The 27952-nt window shown below is 35.0% G+C and overlaps 1 protein-coding gene across 1 annotated transcript; it reads right to left on the reverse strand.

Annotated features, from left to right (window-relative positions):
• Positions 1-498: 498 nt before the first annotated feature.
• Positions 499-27949, reverse strand: MCTS1 (malignant T-cell-amplified sequence 1 homolog). Its single transcript, XM_081738669.1, has 6 exons — positions 27797-27949; positions 23099-23251; positions 18799-18899; positions 12238-12371; positions 7843-7910; positions 499-917 (listed from the first exon to the last, which is right to left on the reverse strand). The coding sequence occupies exons 1-6, from the start codon at positions 27862-27864 to the stop codon at positions 836-838; spliced, it is 606 nt and encodes a 201-aa protein (XP_081594795.1). The 5' UTR covers positions 27865-27949; the 3' UTR covers positions 499-835.
• Between the last annotated feature and the right edge of the window lie 3 nt (positions 27950-27952).

Genomic DNA, 27952 nt, shown 5'->3' on the forward strand with positions numbered 1-27952 from the left:
TATGATTCCAATATTTCTATGTTTGTAATTTTCTTTCTCTTTCTTCGTTCTGAAGGGTTCTTGTTCAATCATACTTTCAACCATGCTAATGAATTAGTGCTATTTACGATCCTTAATGTAGCTTACAGCATTAATGTGGGCTCTACATAAATTAATGACAAAAATACAAAGAATATATTCATTTCTGTAACTGCCATTTTTAAAATTTATTTTATCATTTTCAGTGTTTTATTTTGCCACAACTGTTGGTCGTTATATATATATAAATGAGGTATATATATTAGCAATGAGATACATTTTAGCAATTAGTACACACACTATAATTTTCTGTCAAGATATGATAATTTTGATTCTGCACGGAAAAGAATGGCAACTTTTGAAAGGAGCTTACTTGTTTCAACGAGATTTTGTACTATTTTCCTTATTGATGGTCAATTTGATGAGTTCCCTTATGTCTAAACAGTTAAAGGTAAGGTATCAAATAAGTTACAACGTATGTTCATATTTTTAATTTTGATGTGTATTACTGAATTCAATTATCTGCGGCAGTGATTGTAACATTCACATTTACAAATAATGCCAAAGATCCTGATATAGGTATTTTATTTTGACTTGCTGGAATTGCATTTTGATATGCTAGCTCCTGAATGCACTTATTTTCTGAATTTAGTTTCAAATTGAACTTCTTTTATCATGATTGATATATATCTTAAATACATCACTGAAATACAAAGTCCAGTTTTCTGACTCGATACAATAGAGCGCATATAAAACATATTTACGAACAGAAAAGTTCAACGATATGTCAAATAAAAATAATAAACAAAACTGTAAATCATTTTACAGGTTTCATTTGCCATAATCCATCATTTAAATAGTGACAATTTTCTACTCCAACTCCCTTATTGACTTTCAATCTGAAACGAAAAACAGAATACATCAAATTACGAAAAATAAAAACAAAATTATAAATGAATAAAAACATGAACGTGTTTATTGCGAAACTAACTTCTTCGGGGCGGCCTGTTTCACAAAACTTTTTAGTTTTGTATCGCTAGTGTACAATTAATAATTTTCCGAACTATACACACTATAAACTTCGAGAAATAGCACTAGCTTTTAAAAATTAATTACTGTTACTCTACTGTTTCTAATTCATATTATTTTATGATTTGATAAAACATTGTAGATCATGTAAGTTTTGTGAAACGTGCACCTCGGATTACATCAATATATATCGCTAATCACTGTCTGGCGTCTTTTTTTTTTTTTGTTTTGTTTTGTTTTGTTTGTTTTCAGATATATAAAATGTCAATAAACCTCTTCAGACAAAATAATTACAAATTTTATGAGAGATGTATTTCATATGCTGTATGAGCCAATTATGTATGACAGAAACTTTTGTACTATTCCCCCATTGGTTTGGTGGCTAGGGTATGCTTTGACATACGGGGTCCTAAGCTGGATTCCGAGTGGGAAAACCTTGAAATCTGCATGCATTATGATGATTTGGATTCAACTTTAAACTGTATGTCCACATCTCATTTAATCTCGGTGCTGAACTCCAAATCAAACAACCGACACTGTCATCTAAATTACTTTTAAGTTTACTCCACTTATTAAGCCTAAATCTCATTTGTCTTGTAATTACGCACAGAACAACAGCAGAATAGAGCGATGAAAAAAAAAAATAATAACAACAAATAAAAAATAAAAAATAACAATCCTGGACAATTATATATGTGTACAAGTTTTTGAATGAACATACGAATACGGAAGTATCTATGCACAGAAACAAGTATTTACAGACAATTAAATACAAACGCAAATTAAGTAATCGATTCCCCTTATCTCCCTTATTACTAACGATTGATTGGAGTTGAGCGCACCTTTCAGCACAGAGCCAGTGGACCTACTATTTGGCTGGTTCCATTGAATAACCGGCTAAGTCGGGAAAAGTAAATTTTACAGGAGAGCACTTTAAAGTAAATTTTACAATAGTTACCTGGCTAATTTTGGCATAACCAAATGCTGTAACTTCCTCAATTTTATGATTTCGTCTTAGCCGCTTCTACACAATGTAGAATTCACTAAAAGAAGCTTACACCTGTAAAATCTCAATTTTCAAAAAACGTCGACTTAGCCGGTTATTCACTGGAACCAGTCACTTACGGTGGAATCTGACTCACCACAAAGCGTTTAATTTCAAAGCTCTTCTATCGGGAATCGAACCCGGGAACTCGTGCCCAAAGGGCACGCGCAAGCAACTAGACCAGTGGAGAAAGCTTTTTCTTACACGAACTGAGAATATAAATGGAAGAAAATAAGATGTATGAAAGAACATATGGATATGCAAAACATTACACTAATTAATATTTCATTGGATAGATTATCTATCTGAATTCGTATTTTCAACACAGCGCTTCGACATGAAGATTAGTGTTTTTCAACACATCACACGGAATGAACTGCTGTTATATACCAGTTATCTTTGCAACAAACTCTGCTCTGCTTTTATAGTCATGTTTCGTTCATATACTTATACCTACTTTACATTACACTAACATTCTATTGGATGCAAATTGGTTAATTACAGCAAGGAAATGGTGCAAACGTAATATAATAAGTGCATATTTTTGTTTTTTCTTTACTCAGTATGACACACACAAAACCAAAATGAAACGACAGGAAATCTTTCAGTTTAATGTCCCATCGGTTATGTTGTTTAGACTAAGGGAGATGGATAATTAAGGGAAGTAAATAATGACGGAATGATTCGTAGAATGACAACGTCGAAGGAAACGGGAATACCCCGAGTACACCCACGGACATATTTTTGCAATTTGTCTTAAAATCCTCATATATATGCCTTCTGCATCTGAATGCCCCCCCCCCTTTCCATTTACAAAGAAATCGGTGCCGTTGTTCTTGTCACAACAAAGTTACTTGGCCGGGGATCGAATCAGAGACCTTACGCACCAGACGTAAGCGCTCTAACTCTGAGCCACCGTGACCCCTCCCCATTCCCCCCCCACAAAAAAAAAAAAAAAAAAGATTTTGTTCCAGTGATTACACTACTTTTGTAAGAACAGCACTGTAAGTTTTGTATTAACAAGGGCAACAAGTGTGAATTTCTGCAACTGATAGAATCTTAGCAGTTTCTTTTACGACTACCCCAAAATATGCATAACCTTAATATACTATTTGCAACTACTACTCTATACCTAAACAAATGTTTTTATCTATATTTAAAACACTGTTTGATTTTCAAATGCTTCACAAAAGTTTAAACATATCCATTCTGTCATTTCAGCGGTTGTGCAGTGCTTATAATCATCACTTTTATGCTCAGGTACCCGTTTAAATCGTATTAAGCACAATTGTACCATTTAGCAAACTTTCAGCATTGTTCGAACACTTTATTTACTACTAGCATATATTACCCGCTTCGCTGGGTTGAAATGAAAATTTAAATCTCATGTGTTTATTACCCGTGAAATATGCTGTTTTCGTTTTTAATGGCATCGATTTAAACAGCATCGGAAAGATCATTCATCATCTCGGCGCCCCGAAAACCATGGATTCGACACTATTATTGGTTACATACATTACATACATACATATATATATATACTTACATACATACATACATACATTACAAACATATATACTTACATACATACATGCTTACTATCTATCTCTCTCTCTCTCTTTCTATATATAATATATATATTTCCCCCTTCCCCATGTTGCGGGCCATGGCATCGAAAGTGTCACCGTTCATCTCAGAGACCCCAAAAAATCTGGATTCAGCACTAATATCGGTCATTTTCCATCAGTTTTAAATCTCTCTTCCTCCCCCTCCCCCAAGTTGCGGGGTTAAATTTGAATTTAAACGGGATCGAAAGTATTTCTGTTCATCTAAGCGACCCAGAAAACTATAAATTCGACACTGATAGTGGCCATTTAGAATCAGTTTTAAATATCTCTTTCTTCCCTCTCCCAAATGGCGGGGCTGATTTTGGATTTAAACCGGATCGGAAATATCACTGCTCATCTGAATGATCCCGAAAACTATGGATTAGACACTAATATTGGTCATTTTTGATTATTATTATATATAGCTCCCCTCCTCCGTGTTGCGGCACACGGCATCAGAATTGTTACTGTTAACCTCAGCTACTCCTAACACTATGGATTCGACACTAATATTAGTCATTTTTTATCATTTTTAAATCTTTATCCCACTTCCCTCCCCGTGCCCAACTATCAGGGCTGAACTTAGATTGAAACAGCATCAGAAGTGTCACTGTTTCTCTCATTGAGCCCGAAAGCTATGGATTCAACACTAATATCGGTCGTTTTTGATAATTTTTAAATTTCTCCCCGCTCCCTTTTCCCCTACGGTATATATAAAGCTTCCCCTCCCCCTCCGTGCTGCGGCACACGGCATCAGAATTGTCACTTTTAATCGCAGCTACTCCTAAAACTATGGATTCGACACTAATATTAGTCATTTTCGACCATTTTAAATGTTTACCCTCCCCCTCCCCAACTTTCAGGGCTAGATTTGGATTGAAACAGCATCAGAAGTGTCACTGTTTCTCTCATCGACTCCAAAACTACGGATCCAACACTAATATGTCTTTTCGATCATTTTTACATTTCTCTCCCCCTTCCCTACGTTGCATCGTCAAAGTGAATAGCTTAAAGTAATCCCTGTCCCTAAACTCATGTATGTTGAACATTTCATTGAGATCGGTCGGGTGGTTCAAGAGTGAAGAAGTCACAAATGCAGTCATTTTAATTTTAAATTTTAAACATATATCTCCCCCCTCCCCTTGGTTGGCTCGTTAAAGTGAAACGATAAAAAACACCCAAGGCCCGAAAATCACATATGTTGAAAATTTGATCGAAATTGGTTGGATACTTCAAAAGTTATTAGGTTTTATTAGTTTTTATTTATACGTCCCCCTCCCCTCCTCCAATCCTTGGATCTATCGTTAAAATGAAATTACAAAAATGTTTCCAAATTCGAACCTCATGTATCTTAAAAATTTGATTGAGATTGGTCACAAATTCAAGAGTTATTAAGTTACAAAAATAGTCACTTTCAGCCTTATATAAATTGATTTATATATATATATATATATATATATATATATATATATATATATATATATATATATATATATATATATATATATATATATATATATATATATATATATATATATATATATATATCTCCTCTCCTTCTCCTCCACTACGTTGCTCGAAGTTTAAATCATAAAAACGATACCAGGCCTGAACCTCATCTATGTTGAAAATTTGATCGAGATCGGTCGGGCGGTTCAGGATATTTAATCACAAACATAATGATTTTCAATTTTATATATATAGATCAGATTTTCCTCAAAACCTATTTCTAGTCATTCCAACTGTATCCCTGGGAATTAAACTTACTGAAGGCATACGTATAAATCCATTTTCATCGCAAATCTCTCTCACACACACATTTCGAACATATACAAAATCCAAACAAGATACAACGGAAAATATAACGAAGATGAATTCTTATTGCATGTGTAGAATTTCATGTTTCCCAACTTACGAAACATCACTGACAATATATCTATAGGTAGTACTATAAAATAAAAATAAAAAAAAGAAAGAAAAAAAAGTTAATTTATAAAACAAATTTCCATCACCGCTTGACCCTTCTGGTGACCGAGTGGCAAATACGCATGCTATTTATGCAAGTGTTGCCGGGTTCGATTCCCGAAAGTTCTAAACAGTAGATTCCGTCTCATACAGCCTGTGCTAAAAAGAAGCAGACTCAAATCATTCCAATCCAATATCGCTTCTCTATAAGCACTGTTCATCATTTAACTGGGCAAGTTATCAAATCGAATCTTGGTTCATTTACCTAAATTAAAGAAAAAAGCATCTGTCATTATTAGAGGAGCTCTTCTGGACTACAATGATAAACACACTGTTTCAATATTAAGAGCTTCTATATTTTAACGTACTTGCATATTTCGATTTCATAAAAATCTAGCATGATAATAAATTATTTTATTTTCATCCTTCTCCAAGTAGATAAAGCTGATTCTAGAAAGGTTTTTACTGACTGATTGATTTTGACTTAAGCGTCCTGTTTAGCACCGAAGCTATATGAGACATGGACATATAGCTGAACGTGGAATCCGAACGAGTTTCAACCGGGGATCTCCCGCGTCGAAGGCCCGTACGCTAACCTTACAGCAGCCATGACTGAATTCTCTGCTGACTAATGGAAGAGGTATTGAAAGTCAAAACCTGATACCATTTGTATCCTCTTTGTGGAACAGTTAAAAGCTAACAGTAAGATTTACGGTAAGAGGCTTGTTGATTTATAGTACTTTACGAACACAGTGAAGAACACTTGTCAGCAATTTAATTTCACCACAATGAGTTTAAATGCAATGTGCTACGAAATTGTAAGAAACTCCCAATGATTCTGAATTTGGGACATAGTTGACTTTTTATTAATTTCTATTTTCGTTATTCAAATTTTCTATCAATACAAGTAGTAAGTTATTTATGGTTTATATTATTTTTTTACCAAAGTCATGTGACAACTATCTGCAAAACTGTAGGTGTGAGTTCGATGATGAATTCAATGTATTGCATAAAACAACCGGCAGGACGGTTTTAAATGTGGAAACTGGATTGAATACGCACAACAGGAGTTGTAGTAAAAACCATGTGGTCTGAGTGAATGAACACCGACTTCAACAGTAAGAGAATGTATGGGTGTTTAGGGACTGGAAGGAGCATGTAGGGTGGGCTTTCGGCACATCTATGTCCATGTTAGCCCGTCATGTTTGAGAGATGACGCCCCTCGGTGAGCACTGTCCGAGGAAAGGGATGGAAGAAAGGATTGGGGAAAGAAGTGGCCTGGGACCTATATGTTAGATATTATCCCGGCATTTGCCTGGTGTGAATGGGGAAAACCTCATTCAGGATGGCTGGACTGAAATATCTTTTTACACTTTTTCGATCGAATGTCCCCACCGGGAATCGAACCCGGGACCGCTCGAACCGAAAGCGAGATCGTTAGCGACTACGCTACGCGGGGCCACATTTAGGGAGCGGACTGGGTAGTATAGTGGTTAATGCATCGGCACGATACATCAAAGATCACGGATTCGAATCCCGTTCCAGTCATGCATTGTTTCACTCTTTGTGCACCTACAGAAGATTGGTATGTTAAAAGTAGGTTTTCTCCTTCGTTTACTAATATAATACAAACAATAGTCTTTTATAAAAATCGTGCCTTAGAAGACGAATTTTCAAAAACGCTGGGACATGATTCCAATTATTTTGAATGAAAAGTTTATAAGCCGCGTTATATATATATCCATAACTTAGGTAGCTTCCGAGATACGGTACTTTTCACATACATCCTACACCACCTTATTTCCATCGAACCCCCTTCCTCTTAGGATATTCATAAAATATTCTAACTCTTCGACATAGTTACCTAAAAGTGTGTCAAACTAACTGTGTGAGTAAAGACGAAGTACTCATCTTTATATATAAGATATTCAACCAAACACAGTGTAGTCATATAGACAATAGTGCTGATACGGTTTAGAAAACGCTATAAGTGTAAAATGTTATCGGTAACCGTTTTTGAACTAGATATTCACTTATTCTCACACATTCAAACTTATGATCACAGAACGATTGTTCCAACATTCATCCCACATTGAAATATAATAAAATTTTACATCAAATAGATATACAGAATAAATACTTTTTATGTTACTTTCTTACATAATAGAAAATACTTACATTTCATCAGTTGAAAGTAGCGTAATTCCTACAGCTAGTGCATGCTGTTTTCCTTCAGCCATTACAGCCTACAGGAAGTTAAGGAAAATAACTTTAAAATGACATATTATCAATACTAAAATGTGAGTAAACTTTCTCTCTCTCTGTTTTATTTTCCAACATGGAGCCCATCTGGACGGTTCACAGCTATTTTCATATTTACTTTTGATTCTCTTTCATTCTACTTTTTCACCTTTTGTATCCGATGAAGCAGTTAGCGCTATCCTTCCCTCTTCAAGCGTGTGTGGTTATCATCATTATTTTCTGGTAGGTTATCTTCCAGTCTTGTTTCGGATTCCTTTGTTCTAAGCATTCAGAGGTTTACAGGAGGCTGCAGCTGCATATTAACCAAAGGCCACCCAAGCCGTACCAGAGTAAGACAGAAGAGGGTGAGGAGAGGCCTGAGTGCATTTATGCTGTGCCTCAGTCACAACGTTGAAGAGATCTTTGTTCGACGTTCGAGTGAATATGAGGTACAAGTTTTTATTTATTTATTATTTAAACTTTCCACGATTATACACCGAGAGACAGGAAGACGATGATGATGATATGAATGATAATGGTGGAATGACGAAAGGGGAAGAAAACAGGAGAATCTCAAATATCTGGTACAGGATTTCAAACATGTGATGTACGTTGATAAGAATTACACTGGATTTTGATGTGACAAATAAGCCAGTGATTACTACGACAGATGAAAATATCGAGATGGGATTCCTATATTCGCTATTTTCCAGTTTGGTAGTAATAATAACTAGTACAGAAGGCGGATCGAATTTCGTTTAATTGATTTTAAGTGTGCTTACTTTATAAAAAGCAATGCCCCCACAACCGATTGTGTTCTACCGGACTACCAGCATTATGGACTATTGCCACACATCGCAATTTCCACTACAATAAAAATACGTTGGAGCAGAGCCAAAAGAATTCTATTCCATTCATCTCTGCAGGATTTCCAGAGCCAGTGAAGACGTCGTTGTTGACAGGGCTATTCATAGAAATATCATAAAGCGTGATACCACGAACTCAGTCTAGTTCTCATGGCATGAAGAAACTGGATATAAATAGTATGGCTGAATACTTCGTCCAAGTGAATCCGCATCTAGTCCTTGTTGCTTCTGTATAAATAACGGGTTGCTTTCCGATATATTGGGGTCATAACGTACTCCTGCAAGCAGGCAGCATTCACTTTTATGTTTTTGTCCACTTTAAGTACCTCCACCTCCCGCTTGTAACCATATCTCTCAACAATCAAGTTTTCAAGCAGGAAACTTTCTCAGCACTCGCAAGAAAACTCGATACGTACCTTGCCAAACATATCACGTTACGTAATTGCTCAAATGTTCTCATTAATTATACGAGACATAAATATAGAGCTAGTCCAATGTGACAGGCGCCATTCATCCGCCTGGTATCTTTCGTATGGTACGCGGCAGTTTATTTTACCTTAAGTAATGTGGTGCGGGAGGCTGCTGACCTGGCAATTTTGTACGCACACCAGGACAATTGATGAGGCTGATAATGGACTGCGCCAGATTTAATCACTTGACCATGCTAAGTTGGGGTGGAGGATTCTCCTGGGTTGTCAATCAATGAATTTCATGAAGCACCTCAGGCGATACTTCCGCTTGGAAACTTCGAACAGGCTCCATTTGTGTTTGCCTGGCACGATATCGCGGGCTGTGGTCATTTCAATGGTTAAACCATCGTCACAACACTGTCTCATTATTCGGTTCTACGAAAAATGTGCATGGAAACGATGAACTCAAATGAAATATTTGAGTTTTACGTCCCACGGTTATACCGGCTAGGCTAAAGGACACGGTGATGATGAGAAATGAATGAAATGGTGGAATGAAGAAAGTGGGAGAAAACGGGAGATCCTCGAGGAAACCTACGCACACAGTGTTTGTCCACCACAAAGTTCACTTGGCGCGACCTGGAATTGAACCAGGGACCCATGCATTAAAGGTAAACGCTCTACCACTGAGCCACCGCGACCTCACATGGAAAAGATGATGATCTATTCCCAACAACGGTTCCCTTTCGATGACATTTCACTACCGCTAACACGACCCTCCGTCACCTGCAATCTGTGATACCACACTGATAATTACGCTGGCTTCATGTTCTGGCGCAACTATATGAATGAAAGCAGCATTGTCAAATCGGTTAGATAGAAAATGATTAACCTTCTGTATACAATGAAACGTCTGAATTACGGACATCAATGCTATATGACTATGTGTCTGTAAATTAAAGAAGTCAATTACTACTCACTGTTCATTAAGCAACCGTATGCAGCATACAATAAATACGTAAGATATAAATGTAAACACAGATTAATATAAAAATACCATATTTCATATTCAAATTATGGGGGAAAAGTGGGGGTGGAAACAAAGGGAGACTGCAAAATTGGTTGTTGAAAATTTATCGAAAAGTTAGTATTTATTCTTTATATCTTTGAAACTGCAAAAAGAAGTTGTAATTGTTCTGTGAGGTAGTTCGCCGAGTCAGTTACATAACTAACGCTCATCTTTCTATGACTTGTAATATTTTTATCTTGGCATCCTTTTACATGCCTAATTAAATATGAACACATTTCTGACCCTTACGAATACAAAAATATTGTTTTTATTCATCCTGCACGTGATGTGGTGATAAAGTGAATATTTGAACCACATTTTAGCTTAAGTACATAATTGGGCCCAAATGATAAAAATATTTTTGATAATGTATTACACAAATTTCACTTATTGCTCAGAAATATATTTACCAGTATTGGCATCAAGATGATTTAGAACTTCTTTTCTTACAAATATTTGGCCTTGTGTAACAGGACTTGAAGGAATGTGCGAGGGGTTCAAAGTGGTTTACTTGATGTGGTATCAATCACTTTGAAGAGAAATCGCCACCTCTGCTTCTGTCTGTCTCTCTCTCTCTCTTCTTCCCTGCAAGAATATCTGAAGCCAATATTCTTTGTTGCATACTGGTGGAAAACATTTCTATTCACATCCGGGCGAGACTTTAAACACACGAGAGAAGAAAGTAGTACTGTGAAAATACTGGTAATCCACGTTGAACACAACCGGTGATATATTCTTTCCAGGTACCTCGTGAAATCTTCACTGGTATTTACGATAAGATTCATCTTTGTACCCCTTTACACTGATTGTACAGATAATTTTCGAATGTGAGGGATATCTGACAAACTTCAGAGCTATTTTTTTCACAGAACTTGCATTACTGAGTTTCAAGATGCCTAAAGTCAAGTGCTCTGGTAGTATTAAGTGTGTGCCTTTAGTAGTAGCGTTATCTCACTATCTGCCTGGGGAAGACTCTCCGATATTATTAGTTTCACGATTTTCATTAGCATATTATTACAGTATTAACTGAAACACATATATTAAATTCATAATTCAGAATGAAATAAATTCAAGGGAGCATCTGCTCCCATTCCTGCAGCCCCAAAAACGTCTTTATTTTTCTGGTCATATTTTGCCATTTTTAGAGCATAAATGCACGCATATTTTCAAAGTTTTTAGGCCATAGAAATCCGGGACCTACTTATAACAAAATACATTTTGTGGGAGAAAATTCTCTACTATACTGTATTATACATCAACTTTCAAATTTCACGAAGTATTTTCTGTGCTAAATTTATATAAATTGCGAATAATTCCTGCTCATTACGCACATATTGCTAAATCGTTGTAAGAAAGAAGATTGTCCGTAAAAGGAAGGTTTCTATCCTTAATGATGCATATATTTTTGCCGCGACAATATATTATGGAGGTAAATGAAATGAAATCTTTCAGTTTAAGAACCCACGATTAAGGGAGACGGATGACTAAGGCAAGTGAATGATGACGGAAGAATCGGTAGAATGAGAATGTGGGAGGAAACGGAAGTAACCCGAGAATCTACGGACACGACATATATATATATATATATATATATATATATATATATATATATATATATATATATATATATATCTTTCATTGCACGTATCAATTTCACTATAACCTCCTGATTATAACGGAGTGTAAAAAGGGTATATCTCTTATTAAGTCTTTAATTCAATTTAAGAGTTATGAGCTCTTTTGTCGTCAAATAGAAATATTTGCCAGTTTTGAGATACATACATGCATTGAAACAAGTTATTAATTCGGCCTTCTGCAAATTTTGCAAGATACACGATCTCCGTTTACTGCAGTACGCATTTCAGAGAGACATAATTCTTAATTCATTTTTGGTGAGGCACACAAGAAAGCATGTCTTCATGAACCTTACGGCGTTCAAAGATAGTAGCACAATTTTCTACTAAAACTCTAAGTAATTAAAGGATACAACAACAGTTCCTTTTGGTACCGGAGTCATTTTTGCTCCGGGTGAGGTCAGCCCTGGACACATAATATTAGCCCCACTAAGAACAAATCTAATTGCTCCTTTGTCAACTTGCTCCCATGGTAGAAGAAATGGATCTGGAATAATAAAAGAAATTAAAACTGTTAACTGCAAATATGATAAATTCCTTTCCACATTAAGTTTGCGAAAATAATCGTATTACATTTTCCGCTAATTTCAGCAATACTCCATGCACACATACTCATGTTCAATCAAATACAATTAACTGTTTTTTTTAAAAAAAGGAAATTTTTAAAGATGATTATTAACGCATTATTTTCTAATTTCTGTATCATGAACTTAGATAACTTTAATGCAAATGGTTTACTAATTCTTTCTCGTACGAAATAACAACTGGGAAGATGTACTTTTTACTATTGATAATTCAAAACATGTAAGCAAATTATTGTTTGTTCAAGTATGTTTTATGTACAGCACATTCAATTACAATGACATTTCAAAAAACAGAATACAACAAAATTATGTCCTTTAATGACAGAAGTTAAAAATTAAGATTAAATTATTATTTTACTTAACGTTCTCATTTTCATATTAACCTTTCTTCGCCTGCCAGGGATTTGAACGAAATCGTGGAGTCTCACGTTGGAGGCTCTGGTGAACCTTAATAACCACAGCCATGATTGATACATCGTTGGAAAGATTACGAAGCACAGATTCCAACGAGGTAACATTTCTGCAATTTCCGCCCTATTCGTAGAAGAAGAAGAAACAAAGTCCTAAAAACAATTGAAAAATAGAATTGATGGGGGGGGGGGGAGATGGCAACCGTTGCAGTCACCTTACGCTGGCAAAATAATGTGTAGGCAATACATTTGTGACAATAATATAAAAATGGTAGCCATTGCTCCAATACAAAGCGAGATAAAAATTGAAATGAAACCCATAAAAACACCCTATATATCATTTTCGAAATGCTGTTGCAGATCTTCGCGTTGGCGGCTCTGGTGACCACCCTAATTATCGCAGTCAGGATTTGTAGATCGTTGGAAAACTTATGGAACACAAATTTCAACGAGGTAACATTTATGCAATTCCGCCATATTTGTAAAAGAAGAAGAAATGAAGAAACAAAATAAATGTAATTTACGTTTAAAAAAAACTGCGACTCAAAAGATTGGACAATTTTGCCCCTCCCCCCCAATATAAGCAACAAGTAAACATACATGCTATTACCACGTAGTGGACTACTTCATTGCTTCACATACCAATTTTTGTGTGTTCCCAAGGAGAGGAGGAATAGCTTTCCAAAAAATCTTGGTAAATAATAATAATAATAATAATAATAATAATAATAATAATGCGAACTTGACCCTCCCTCCCTCCACCGTGGTACCTCCCCACACACATGAAATGAATATCGGCGGAGATTCATTTTTCAGAATCACATTGATACCAAAATTATCTTCCTAGCTTAAGAAGGGACTGAGCTATTGAGGTTTAAACCCTCGACGCAGCAGATGCGTCTATGGTCGTTTAAAGGTTAACATTAAAACATTGAATAATTTGACTGAAGATTGACTTGATCGTGGAACTGCCCTTAATTACTTGCACGCAAATAACTAACTAAATTATTATTATTGAAAGTGGGGAGAGAGAACTGAACTCTCAATCATAGATTTCTTTACATTAGAGAATAATACCTCCAAGCAACTGAACACAATGCTACAAAAGATACAACTATCTATCGAAAATTTTCCTATATTTTCTAATTACCACGTATAAGAAGGAGTCTTATAATGTATCTTACATTTTAATTTCCCATTACTTTCAACTGTGATTCCGAAATTTTTGTAAATCTCAAAACGAGAACAAAAACAATGTTCTAAATACGTATATCAGAACAGTATGGTAAATATTGCTTGAAAGTACCTGATTATACTTTTAAAAAATCAGAATGATTCATAGAAAGATCATTATTCATTTCAAACCTAAAAATAAAGCTCTCTTCTGTTGAAGTACACCATTCAGAGGGTGCAAATTCAACGTACCGAGCGTTGATTCATGAAGTTCTTTAATTTTTCACATATGAAAAAAAAAAAAAAAAAAAAAAAAAAAGTACTGCCTAGATTTTGTTTCCCCTTAAGATTTTATGATTAAATATCTACTTACGATTTGCTAAATGATGAAAAGGACCAGACTGGAGATTTCTCACGAAACACAGAAATTATGAAGGACGTGATTTACTATTAATGATCGGGATCCGAACCACTAGTCGAGATTTTAGCTAACAGAAGAAAGTAGTTTGCACTTGCACATCCAATAGGGTTTTGAGGCTGAGATCATACGACTAAAAGCAAGCACACTTTGTATTAGGCTAGAAGAGAGTACTTAACTATAAATTGAAAATTTAATTGTCTTGTTCGTCTCACGAGTTACAAACCGTATTACAATACAGTTAACTGTTGGTTAACAAATATAGAGAAAGAAAAAATGTATTACAATCTATAAGATAAGCAGAATTGTTTGGAGAGGCCGAACTTTCATCATTCAACTAAAGAATTTAAAATCGTAGGCCTAATGTAAGGCAGAAATATGTTTCATTTATGGATATGGAGTAAACCAATTTAACCTTCCTACTACCGTGGGGTCCTATATGACCCCAAGCTAAGTTTAACAGGGTATAACGCGCGTAATATATTACATTACAAAATGAAAACTATTGGATTTTCATGTTTGCTTTGGAACTTCACTTTGGTACATTGTGATATTTTTTGTGTGTATTTGAGCGCAAGTTTCTCTACTTCCTGGACCGAGTACCATTGGGGTCATATAGAACCCCGGCAATTATTAATAACTTTCGTATTTTTCCGATACATGCCACTAATTATTAGGAGTGAAATTTGACACGTCACTCTTCAATTGTTTTCTCGAATGTATGAGAAGCACTATGGCATCAAAAAATCTATCTTGCGAAGACGTAGAAAGAAAATTGCATGAAGAAATCATCGATTCTGACTTTTCGCCAGAAGATCCTGCAAGTGATGACGTTTCATCTAGTGCCGATTCTGAAATAGATGAAATTTTGGACTATAATGATATAGATGAATATGATTCAGATTAATATCTAGCTTCTAAAGATGAGTATATTGTTGAAAGAAGCAAAAATGATACCTCAACATCTGCACTTACAAGCAAGTATATTCTAATGGACTTCTACTTTTTTGCATTTGTATTTTTGTCAATCATTGTTGTTAGTTGATTTTATTATTTTATGGAAATGGTAACATACAGTCCGATATACTTTTATGTAGTATAAAAATATAAAATAATGATCTGCTTTGTTTTGAGTTTGACGTCACTCGATTATGCTGTGTAGACTAGAGGAGACGTAGGAGTACTGAGTGTAGGGGAATCCGAACCAATTTCTTCCTTCAATTGTACTCCTACCAGGAATAGAACCCGGCTCTGGGTCGAAGGTAAGCGTGCTAGCTTTTAAATCCAGCGGGGTCCTGAAAATAATGAGAAAAAGCTCCTAGTTGAAATCGTAGCATTGCAATATCTTCTGTATTTCTTGTCCTGATCTATTAGTTTTCTGAACTTTCATGAAAGACACAATTCAAAATTGTTCTTTCATTTGATAATATGATTCCGATTTTTCGTTATTTCCTTTTTCCCATCCTTATTCAATATTGTAGGAAAAGGAATTGCGAAAGAGTCCACGGTTATTCCACCTAGGCTAAAGGTGACGACGATAATGAGAATAAATTAAATGGCTGATAGAAGAAAGTGGGAGAAAACGGTTGAATCCCAAGAAAACCTATGCACACTGTGTTTATTCACCACAAATTACACTTGGCGCGAGCAAGGATTGAACGAGGAATCACATGCACCAGAGATGAAGGTGCTATCAATGAACCACCGCGGAACATTATTCTATGTTGTGCTTCTGAATAATCCACTAAAATTTTTCCCAATGAGCACGATCAACTACGATGATAAACATATTTATATCCTTGTTCTGATTTTGATTCTGATTTCTGTTAGTCATGTTATGTTATTGCGATGTTGATTTTCCCTTTCTTTCATCTTATGAATCCGCATTTTCTATTCAAGTCGGAGAATGGACAATAAATATACAGTAGTATTCCACTAAAGATTTCCCAGGACTCAGTTTCCGTCTCTAAGACTCCGTTTCGCAATATTATCAAGACTGGAAACAGGGCTTACACGTCATAGTATCAGGAATGTGGATACGGTTCAATCTCCTTTCGAGCACTTTATGAGACCTAATATTCTAGAAACTTTTTTGAAATGGACAAACAAGGAAGGCTATATTACATATGGATATAAATGGGCGTATGTTGATAAGGGTGAACTTCAGTGTTTCATATTGCTTCTTATACCGGCGGAAGTATGAAAAGCACACAATGAATTATTACACATTTGTGGAATAAAGAAGATTTCAGGCCTATTTCCAACAAATCAATGTGGAGAAATAGATTTACACAGCTATCTCGATGCTTCCGCTTAATGACACTAAACAAAGAGGCACAAATCATAGTTCGGACAAATTATTCCCAATTAGAGACTCTTTTGATGCATGTGGACGTACGTTACAGTACGCATATATAGCGGGTAACATTACTATTGATGAACAATTAGTGTCATTTTGAGGACGCAGACCCATTGGTCATTGGCTTCAGTGCTCTCGACGTTTTAATCATTTGGTTTTCACTCAATCCTGAATGCAACAGCAGAAGTAATTACAGATGGAAAATATTTCTTCTTGAACTAGCTAAGTCTCTAACTACACAAAACCGACTTCTGCGTTCCGAGTTCCCGTGTATATCTTCAGAAGCCAATGAATATCGAAAACGTGGTCGTTGTCATTTCTATGAGCGGTATGTGATGCAAGACATATGCAAAGATGCGAAACATACGTGTATAAGCAACACTCAGCTATTCTTTGTGTAAACTGTGACGACTAAAACGACAGTATAATTTTGTACAAGTTCTTTTGTGAGTAGTTTGTTTCTTGGAGATCAACATTTCCTGAATTGAAAAAACTTTACTTCGCAGATAAACGAAAATTTAGAGAACTGTTTTAGAATCGAATTGTATGTCTAAAATAGGCAATTAGGCTGAAAAATTCAACTATACTACTAATCATCACCCAAATTATTAAATTTCCCTATGTGTATATTTGTACTTAATTTATATAATTGCACTATGTTACCAATTTATCAACACATTAAGCATATTACGTGACCAGAAAAGCTAAGTTAATAACAATGTATAAACAAACACGATAGAATGTAAAAGTAGGCACCATTAGAAGTTTTTTAAACAAAGAAGGCTGTCTTTCTTCAATAAATGAAATGGGGTCACCAGTGACCCCAAAGGTATTCAGTGTAATGAAAAAATTCCGGTAGTAGCAGGGTTAATATTTCAATATGCTAGAATCTCATAAAATTTACGAATACTACCAAACTCATAAGGAACTTACTTGAAGATAATCTCAAGAATACTTATTTATCATTCAGTATCAGTTTATATGCATTGCGTTTCGAAGCAGTTCTAGCTCCTTCGGGTGGTTAAAAACAAAAACAAAAAAACATATGGCCTAGCTCGCAAATTTAAACCCAGTGTTTTCTTTCTTGGGTCACCTGAATCAAAAAGAAGTTAAATATTGTGTGACGCGGCTCATCAAGAAGAAAACCGGTTAAATTTAAATATTTGATAGTTTCCTAATCTTTTTATCCGGTAATGTTATCTTGTCTCCTAATCCTTTTATCCGGCAATGTTATTTTTTTTAATTTAACACAAGCCAAAGGACCATTCGAAACAAAATGTAGCTAATTTGGTGATTTTGAATGGAAAGTTGGTGTATTTTCTTTTCGTAATGAACAGTTTTTACAGTTATATCCATATGTAAAGAAATAAAAAAAAAAAAATAAAAAAAAAAAATACCAGAGAAGGTATGTACATAATAGTTATGGACAAAAGTATTATGAAAACGTTAATTTTAAGCTTAGAAGACAATCATGTCATCAGAGTATAAAAGGAAAATAATCTAATTAGTTATTTTTAACATTCGGCCATGCGTTCCAACGATCATGAGCTCAATTTATCAGATCATTCCACAGAAATTGCCATGTTACAAAAGTTGACTTGAAATTTTAAGTCCTCCTCCACCTTGTTTCCTAACAACTGTTGGACCTTGTTTCTTACTTTCCTACATTAATTTCCGCAAAGTAAAGTTTTGTGGTGGACAAACATGATGTGTGTGGCTTTTCTCGGTGTTCTCCCTGTTTCTTCATCCCACCATTTCGTTCATCATCATCACCGTCTCCCTTAGCCTTGGTGCACAGCCGAGGGACGTTAAACTAAAAAAAAAATGTCCACCTAACAGGTAATCGGGAATGATTTCTTAACGTAAACTCCGAATAGCACATCAAATTACGGTAAGATAGGTAACAGTATGTTACGAAATCCCAAATGAAATATAACAACATTAAAAAGGACATAGTACTCTATACTCACATTTATGCAACAGCCTCAGAGTTGGAATCCATGGTCCTTCTCTCTGGCGAAAGAACAATAATTCTCCAGAACTATTAACAAGTATTTCAATATGATCGTGACTGGAACGACATAAATACATTTAATTAAATGTTCGTATTAAAGAAAATGAACGAACAGTGTCGTAATTCAGTGACAAAGAGCTACGTGTTGCTAAGTAAAATAATTATTTCATATTAAGAAAAAAATAATAATAAGTTGAAACTAAGTTGTTTTAACCTCTTGTAAGGTAATCTTTAACTTATAGAAGAAATTAACCACTCCTTACATTACCAATGTATAATCATTCTATGTACTATCCAAGTAAAAGTGTTTACCAGGGTGGACAAAATCATGATTTTTTTAAAAATCATTTTTGTTCATTTTAAAAAAAAAAAATTAAATCACATCTTTCTCCTCGTATAATACAAGTCGCGAAGTGAAGAAAAAACATTAGGAATCAGGCATTAAATATTAGTTATGCCATGTAAGTGAAAGTATTAGGGTTGAAGTTTGAATTAATCCCCCATCGTTAACCTACTTCAATCCCAAACAATGTTTCTTAAGCATTAAGGGAAAAGTACAGCAACGTTTATCAACATAACACTCCCCCTTCCCTCCACAAAAGTTACTGATATTTGGCAGGGATATATTTTTAAAAAAAATCGGAACTAGTTTGCGGCACGAAATATAAAATTGCATCTAAGTTATAAACTCTATAATATATATATATATATATATATATATATATATATATATATATATATATATATATATATCAATTTCCCTAAGTTATAAAATCTATATAAAAAAAATTAAGTTTCGGAGAGGGGATCGGATCCCTCTAAATACGCCCCTATTATCTGGGAACAAAGAAACAGACGTGCACACAAAGAATTGTCGTTTTAAATGTTTATCGTGATTTCCCGGTTGGAATAACTAACGATTTACAAACCCTATGTTACGAAGAGAAGAAAGCAGTATTGTCCCGTTGCTCGTTCAAAACGGGATTTTTCCTAATCTTCCTCTGCATGACACTGGTTTTCATACTGTGCTCACATACATTTGAGTCTCATTGTATTATGATTATTATCTTCCATAATCGAAATAACAGAACAGAAACGGGATTTTACTTATTTTTACTTTAAATTAATTTATTTCGGAGTTTGATTTAAACCAACGATTTTTATTTTAAAAATCAAGTGATTTAAACCTGACTGATTTAAATCAATCCACCCTGGTGTTTACTAAGTCAAATGTCATACTGTTGGATATACTACTAAAAATTCATTTCTTGTAAATTATGTCCTAATGTAAATTATGTACTAACATATAATACACTAGATATTTATTATTAATAAAGATTATAAGAAGTTCATAGTTAAAATAAAATGTTAAACAATAAATAAACTTGATAAGGGCAACACAAATGCAATATTTAAAGTTCAAATAGAGTACAATGTGTCATGTTCTAATTTCCATAGGTAACGTCTTGATTACAATATTTTATTATTATTACTATTATTATTTTCTCACACACACACACACAAAATCTGAGAACTATACTCGAGTTTTATCACTTAACTAGTAGAGGGTGTCTACTAAAATTTCAAAACGAAATTTCGTGACTTTTCCATGACCTTTTCTTTCTCAAACAATAAAATTTAGTAACATTTTCAAGAGTGAATTTAGGTACGAATTGGGCCGAATCTTCATACATGCGATAGAAGCGTGCTTTGCTTGTGATTTGGTAGCGTCTAAAGCCGACCATAGACATTTTTAATGGTGAATTTTGACGTTTTATAGAACAAAAATTTCCGATCTACACTTATATTTGTAGAGATTTTAAAAAAATGTGACCCAAAAGCTATATTTCGTGACTTTTTCTTGACTTTCATGATTGTTTTCTGATTTCGTGACGTTTTCATGACTTTCGTGTCTTTCGTCACTGATAGACACCCTGATAGCACTACATATCCTGAAAAGAATATGGATCTTTGGTTCTAGGATTTTTTATAATGGTAAAATCCAATCTCGAACCAATGTGCTCAATATGATGGGAAAAGAACGATTAAAAAAAAAAAAAAGTTGGAACTGGTGAAATGTTTTTATTCTTCTGTCACGAAGAACCCTCCAAATCATGAAGTCTTCTGGAACAATGTGGACCCACCTAGATTATTGCAGACTGCAACAGAATCTTCTCGAACAATCTGAAATAAGCCACATTATTTTGGGATGAGTGGAGCGGAGTGTGTCACTGCTGTAATGTACCCAACGATTTTTCGAAGTTGCAGTTCAGATGTTAGTTCTAATCTGTTTGCGTTTAATGAAGAACGCCAAAGTTACCCAGTATAGTTCTTATGGAATGTAAGAACTGTTCCTCATTCTTGCAGTAATGGATACGTACTGTGGATACCAATATATGCATGGATATTAGCAACGCAAGAATAACATAGCACAATTGACAATTCAGTAAGCTTCAACCATGCATTAAGGGGATCGATGTCGTCATAAAACAGGGCAATTTGTAAATGTATATTTATCGGTTGAGACTCAAACTATTTTCTCAGGTTTCAGCCAGGAAAGAATTTATATACGTTTTCACTCGAGACATGTGGAAGTCCTCTCTGTTGATCTAATAGCTAGTGCGTGCTCTTTCGATGCACGTGGTCCCATGTTCGATTCCCGATGAGCACAAAAACTTAATTTTACAATCCTTCTCTTTCATTTATCTATCTCCTTTAGCCTAAAGGGCATAATCATGGGATGTTACACTAAAAATCATTTGATTTTTTCCAGGAATGTGAACCCTTTGCGGAGGGGGGAAGGAGGTGAAGAAGTTTTTCCCTGTACTTTTTAAAGGATGGGATTGGATAACTTGCCTTTCGGGATTGACTTGTAAAATTTGATTACAGTACACCTTTCTTTCAGGATCATTATCGAAATCCAGCCCTTTCGCAGAGTTTTAATGGAAGTATAAAAACACAAGCATATGGATATTGTAAGCGTCAGTATCATTGCTTCAGCATATAATAAATTCACAACTTTTATTTATTTATTGATTTTTAGGACATAAAATTTTCCCTGGACTTTCTCTCTGGTTCTAGCACTCAGATGACAAAGAAATAATTCCACCTCCTGTTTCCACACACAGCACAATTTTGAAACTTTTGACTCTAGTGTTACCTTTGTGTAAGACATAATATGGCTATTCTATTGAACGCCTTATTCTATTTAATGACATTTGTCGACTGACTTGCGAGGATTGAAGTTAGCCTGGAAACACAAGCTGCCTATAGCTACAGCGTATTAGATGTACGGACTTGTTTAATGAAACCTGCCCTCACCCTTTCCGACTTTCTATGGAAGACTCTGTACTGTTATCCACATACGGAATTCAATGATAAAAACAATCATATTTAGCGAGTTGTATATTTATTTCAAGTCTAAGTACTAAAATGTGCTATGGTTGCAAAAGATTTGGTGGTTAAAAAAATATATATACTGAACATATACGTAAAATGGATCATTACGAACAGGACAAAAAGAACTTTAATAGATCAATTACAAGTACGCCGGTTGGAGACACTATTGTTTAACATTTTCGTTACAAAACCGGCCGCCTGCAGTAGTTCGCTAGTCGAGATATGTAATATTGTGGGGTAAATTATTTGGCGCCCAAAATATCCTTCAATAGCAGAAGAAAGCCATAAGAGTAATAACGGAATTCCCTGATACTATATAGTATAGACCATTTTTAAGGACCTGTAGATCATGAAAGTTCCCTTATGTATATTTATAGTTGTCTTGCGCATGTTAAAGAAAATCAGGATAGTATTGGTTAGGTACCATGACAGTATTCATTCATATAGGCCTAATACTAAATATACAGATGATTTAAATACTTCTTATATTAGGTTAAGCAAAACACAAGAAAGTTTTAAATATACTGTCACAAAACTGTACAATACCAGTAGATATACGAATGATGTGTATTAACGATTTTAAAAGCACAGTGAATCTTTTCTTGAAGTAACTCTATATAAAGTAATTTAAAGAAAAGTGTAAATTGAGATGCGTCTATTGCAACAAATGCTGTTTAATGACAATAAAAATATTCGATTTTATCCTACATGCACAGAGAACACACGCTAACCAAACAGCTGCTCTAACGCCCCTACTTTAGAAATATAGATTTATGCTTATAATAATACACGGGTTTGAGCTATTTACATGCTAATTATTTTAAGTTTATGTATCCAGACACACACAGATTACATACCATTTAACAATTCGAACGGTATCCTTTTTTGGAAGAATACTATCCAAGAACCCTTCAAGGAAAGGATATTGATCCTGGAGTTTACTGCGAATTCCCTTCTGAACTGAAGACTTCAACTGTTGAACACTGGAAACACTTTCTTTCTCATCAAATCTATAAACAATAAAAGAAGATGATTATGAGAAGTTCTGTCTGGTATGCTATAAAATATAGAAGAACGTTAAAACTTTCCTAACTATATAGTAATAATAGCGTTAATTTTCAAAGAAAAATTCCCTTTGGTGCGAATGGTCCTGCGTTACATTCTCAGTGGGAATAGGGACGAAAAGTTGTAAAAGCCTTTCGAACCAGCCATCCCGAGTCAAATTTTTCTTCAGTTTCCCTCATCCACACCAGGCTAATGCTGGGATGGAATCTAACATAAAAAGTCCCAGGCCACTTCCCCCATTTGCCTGGGTAGTGTGCTTGCCGAGAGAAGTCGCCTCTCATACGTGACAGGCTAAGATGTCCCGAAATATACTTCTCAATTCCTTATTAAATAGATACACCAATTACGAAAATTCACATCGGTAAGTTTAGAATCGTTTACAGGATGTCTACTAAAATTCCAAAATGAAATTTCGTGACTTTTCATTTAGCAAATCATAAAATTTCGTAACATTCTCAAGAGCGAATTTGGGTGTGAATTAGGCGAATTATCATCCATGCGGTAGAAGTGTGCTTTGCCTGCGATTTGGTAGCATTTAAAGCCGACCATATACATTTTTGGTGGTGAATTTTGACGTTTTATAGAACAAAATTTTCTAATCTGTACTTATACTTGTACAAATAAAAAGAATCGTGACCCAAAAACTAAATTTCTTGACATTCAGAACCGTTTTCTGATTTCGTTATTTCTTCGTAACATTCGTGACCGATAGATACTCTGGTTTAGGTTATTTGACAACTGTACAAGCTATACAATGTTATGGGACAACTGTAAATGTCCGAAAGGGGAAAAAAGAAAGAAACTGAAATTACCCTTAAAAAAGGTGTCAAAAAAATAGCGGTAACTCAACTTTACTAACGTGTGTTTTTAATAATAGCAAATTTATCTAGCTCAGACAGTTTTTTCAAGGTCCTTCAAGAATTTACTTGACCGAAATCATATTTCGTAACTTTTCCCAAATAGGCCTATTAGCAACTCCACAAATTTAAATAGCAGTCGATTTCCACTGAAAATTATCGTTACAATTAAAATAAATAAATAAATAAGAAACAAACGTGTCGAGAAATAAGTAAAGCAGCTTGTTTTATGGGATTTACTCGATAATACAGCTATAATATTCGTTCCATTCAAGAACTGATCAATGCAAACGATGTCTAAACATTCACATTGTAATCAGGATCAAAAATAAATTTCCACGTCTTTCTCTTTGGTTTAATATCCAGCTGCGCGCCTTTGTTGCAAAGGGTCCCTGGTTCGATTTTCGGATGGCATTTAATATCTCACCCAAAGGACCCACTCGCTGCCGCTCGGGTCCTGCTGCGCTCCTGGCCTTTATTCGATTAGATAGATCTGTGCTTTTTAGACGCCACCTAGCACAAGTTGGTTCCTGTTTTATGCACTGTACTTTTTATGACGTATATCCACGCTGTATTTATAGTCATCACAGTTCAAAATACCGAACCGTAATCACTACTAAGTTAGCCAAATGATTTGGGGAGAAAGTAAATCATACCCTCGATTTTTCAGCCTTGAAAAATGAAATCTTTTAGTTTAACGTCCAACATTTATACACTTTAGGCTACGCGAAACGGATAATTAGGGCATGCGAATGAAATAAAAGAATTGGTGAAATGACAGTGTGGAAGGAAACGGGACTACCCCGAGAAAACCCATTGACACCATGGGATAGCCTTGTAAGTACGCACCTTAACCTGTAGGTCCAAGTCTCATAAAACATGGATTCTGAAAAGGACTCTAACTCGAATCAAATTAACCAACCAAAAACTGCTTCAGTTGAAACATCTACAATAATTTGTAACTCAAGATTTTGACTGCGGTGGCCATTAATCGGGTACAACGGATAGTCCCATTAAGCTCTGCAGAGATTACTTGTATCATGATAAACCAAATACAATTTAACGTAACTTAATCTAATTTAATCTAACCTGTGTTTTATAAGCTGATGAAAGTTAACGGAATTTATACTTGCAAAAATTAACTGGATTTTTCCAAACACAACAGAAGCCAGTTGTGATATAAACTGCATAATCTCAAACGTAAAATATCGCTCTTGAGAGAGGGAATGCAAGGGTTGTCTGCAGAAGCACCGGTTTAGAGACGCCTACCCTGTCGACAAAGAATGTCGGAGTTATGGATTCGATTCTTAGCCCAGTCGCACATTTATCCTCTATTGAATTGGCATGGGGATAATTTTGGAAATGGGGGGCCGAAATTATGTTTACAGAATAAATGAGTTGATGTTACGTAAAGGTAAATACTATGTGAAGGTTAATTATCGCGGGTAGTACTTTCATTTAGCGGAAGAGTGCGTCAAAGTATAAAAATATAAAAGTAAACTGTTTGCCATAATTTTAAGTATGGCGGGATCCTGCATAGATTGAGACATTATCAATTCTTAATTTCATACGTACTTATGTAGGAAATAAAAGGGAAATATTGGACTTCCTTGAAAGGCATGGATTAATCAAATTAAGAACCGAATATAGAAAGTATAATAGACAAATGAAAATAACGAAACGAGGGAGTGCATATATATTTCGTTATCAACATCTCGTAAATGGTAAGAAATGTCGCTGGAAGAAATCTGCTGTTAAAGGAACATTCTTCCAGGAGGCAAAATTGAGAAAATTATGTTATTTATTATTTATTTGCGCAAAATACACAAAGACAGAATGTTTTCATTTTGTCATGAGCTTGAGAGAGAAGCATTCGTGGACTGCTGCAGCTATTGTCCTGAAGTTTGCATTGATTGGGTGTACAAACATTCCACATAAATACGAGGCCAAGGTGTGGTGAAAGAAATAGACGAGTCTAAATTTGGAAAGAGAAAATAGAATAAAGGACGAAGAGTAGGTCAGTGCATTTATGAAGGAGTTAAACGTGATAACAACTTTTTTTTTCTCTTGCAGCTGTACAAAAAAAAAAAAAAAAAAAAAAAAAGTGTTTAAAGAAACAATGTTGGGAATTATAATAGATTCTATCTGAACAACGATCATGTCAGCTTGGTGGAAAGCATATGACTGCCTAATGACGAAGGTTATATAGCAGTAGCGTCATTTCAGATTTGGTTTGGGGGGAGGGGGCAAGATCAATTGATGTAAGTAAAATTTCGCGTTTTTCACTGACTTACTACTACTATATTGATAAAATCTATATACATTTCAAACTCAGGGGGGGGGCAAATGCCTCTCCCTGACTTCCCCTAAATGACGCCCCTGTTATATAGACACCTTAAAGTAAATCATTCGATTGAATTTGTGTATTCGGAATGAAATGGTCAAGTGTTTGAAGAAAGAAAGAAAAAAAATATTGAAAAGAGATAAAGTATTAGTCCCCGAGTAAACTGGGTTATATTTAGCAGAAGTAGGTCCAGAAGCACGTAAAAAGCCTAAACATTACAGGAAAAATAGATACTTGACTTAGTCCTAACATAACGTAACCAAATGTAACCTAATCTGTATTAACCTAAATTAACCTAATATTAGTAGAAATAAGCGATATTCTATCATTTGTTGGACAATCATTCTAGATCCCTACACTAACATAATATAACAAACTAAACTAAACTAACCTAATGTGAACAGAAATTCCCGAAATTGTAATATTTTAGAAACAATTGCTGGACCCCTCCGGGAAGGTTCTAGATTACTGGTCCCCCATGTAGGTTAGTAGCTGGGATGGTTTCTTTTTGTACTAAAGTTTAAACATTTAATTTACACAGTATTGCCGAGCGAGCGTTAGCGAGTGAAGGCGGGTTAGAGCCCCGCAGGGCACGTTGTTTTCTGTCTTTATTACTGCTGAATGGGAAGGGGGACCAGTAATCTAGAACCTTGCCGACCCGTCCTGCTAAACATTATCCCGCTACAAAGATATGACATCAACATAATGATAGGTGACAATTCGGTGCAGTAAAGGTGCATTGCAGGCCCCTAGCCAACCCAAAAATTTAGAGGGGGGGGGATACAACCATACTATAGTGCATCACCATGTTATAGCTCACTTGCAAGCCTACTGTGAAAATTTACGGAGAAGTCAGTAAAAATTTAGGGTTCCCGGTCCATTTTCGATTATTATAAATACCATTACCTCGTTATAGATGGCTCAATCAACTCAAACATAGAACTTACTAAACATAGATATAAAACGAGAAATTTTAGGAAGACATGAAAAATTAATTATGAGCATTCTGCCAAGTTCGAAACAGAAATTACAGAAGTGTAAAATTGAGTGTTGGTAATTTACTACCGAATTTCAAATGCTGAATACGGCATTCTGAGGCTCGGAAAGTCCTTTAATGATCGCATGGACTTTATGAAAAACCGTCAACGAGTATTTTCAGATAGTATTCTAAGTGAATGTTACATATATATAAGCATAAGTCGGTTAATGGCAATTGTAGCACTTAGATTGAATATTAATATTCACCAATTTATAAAATTCAAGTAATTAAATGAAATTTATACACTCACTTTTTAAACATCTTAATCCCCGTCTGTTTCTTCCTAAAACATGCGTTCAACGTTGCCAACCTACACATCCATAATACCAATAGCTAACGCTCGAAAATTTCAGTAGATGCGTTAAAAATTTGTAAACATTGAGCAACCAATAGGGTTATTATTGTA

Source organism: Thermobia domestica, chromosome 14, assembly GCF_964235325.1.
Source record: "Thermobia domestica chromosome 14, izTheDome1.hap1.1, whole genome shotgun sequence".
Lineage (NCBI taxonomy): Eukaryota > Metazoa > Arthropoda > Insecta > Zygentoma > Lepismatidae > Thermobia > Thermobia domestica.

Excerpts from the sequence above, each read along its gene's own strand:
- MCTS1 (XM_081738669.1), bottom strand. The coding sequence starts at position 27,864 with ATGTGTAGGTTGGCAACGTTGAACGCATGTTTTAGGAAGAAACAGACG. Across the intron at positions 23,252-27,796 it reads GGGATTAAGATGTTTAAAAA|ATTTGATGAGAAAGAAAGTG; the intron begins GTGAGTGTATAA and ends TATTGTTTATAG. Across the intron at positions 918-7,842 it reads CTACTTTCAACTGATGAAAT|ATTGAAAGTCAATAAGGGAG; the intron begins GTAAGTATTTTC and ends TTTTCGTTTCAG.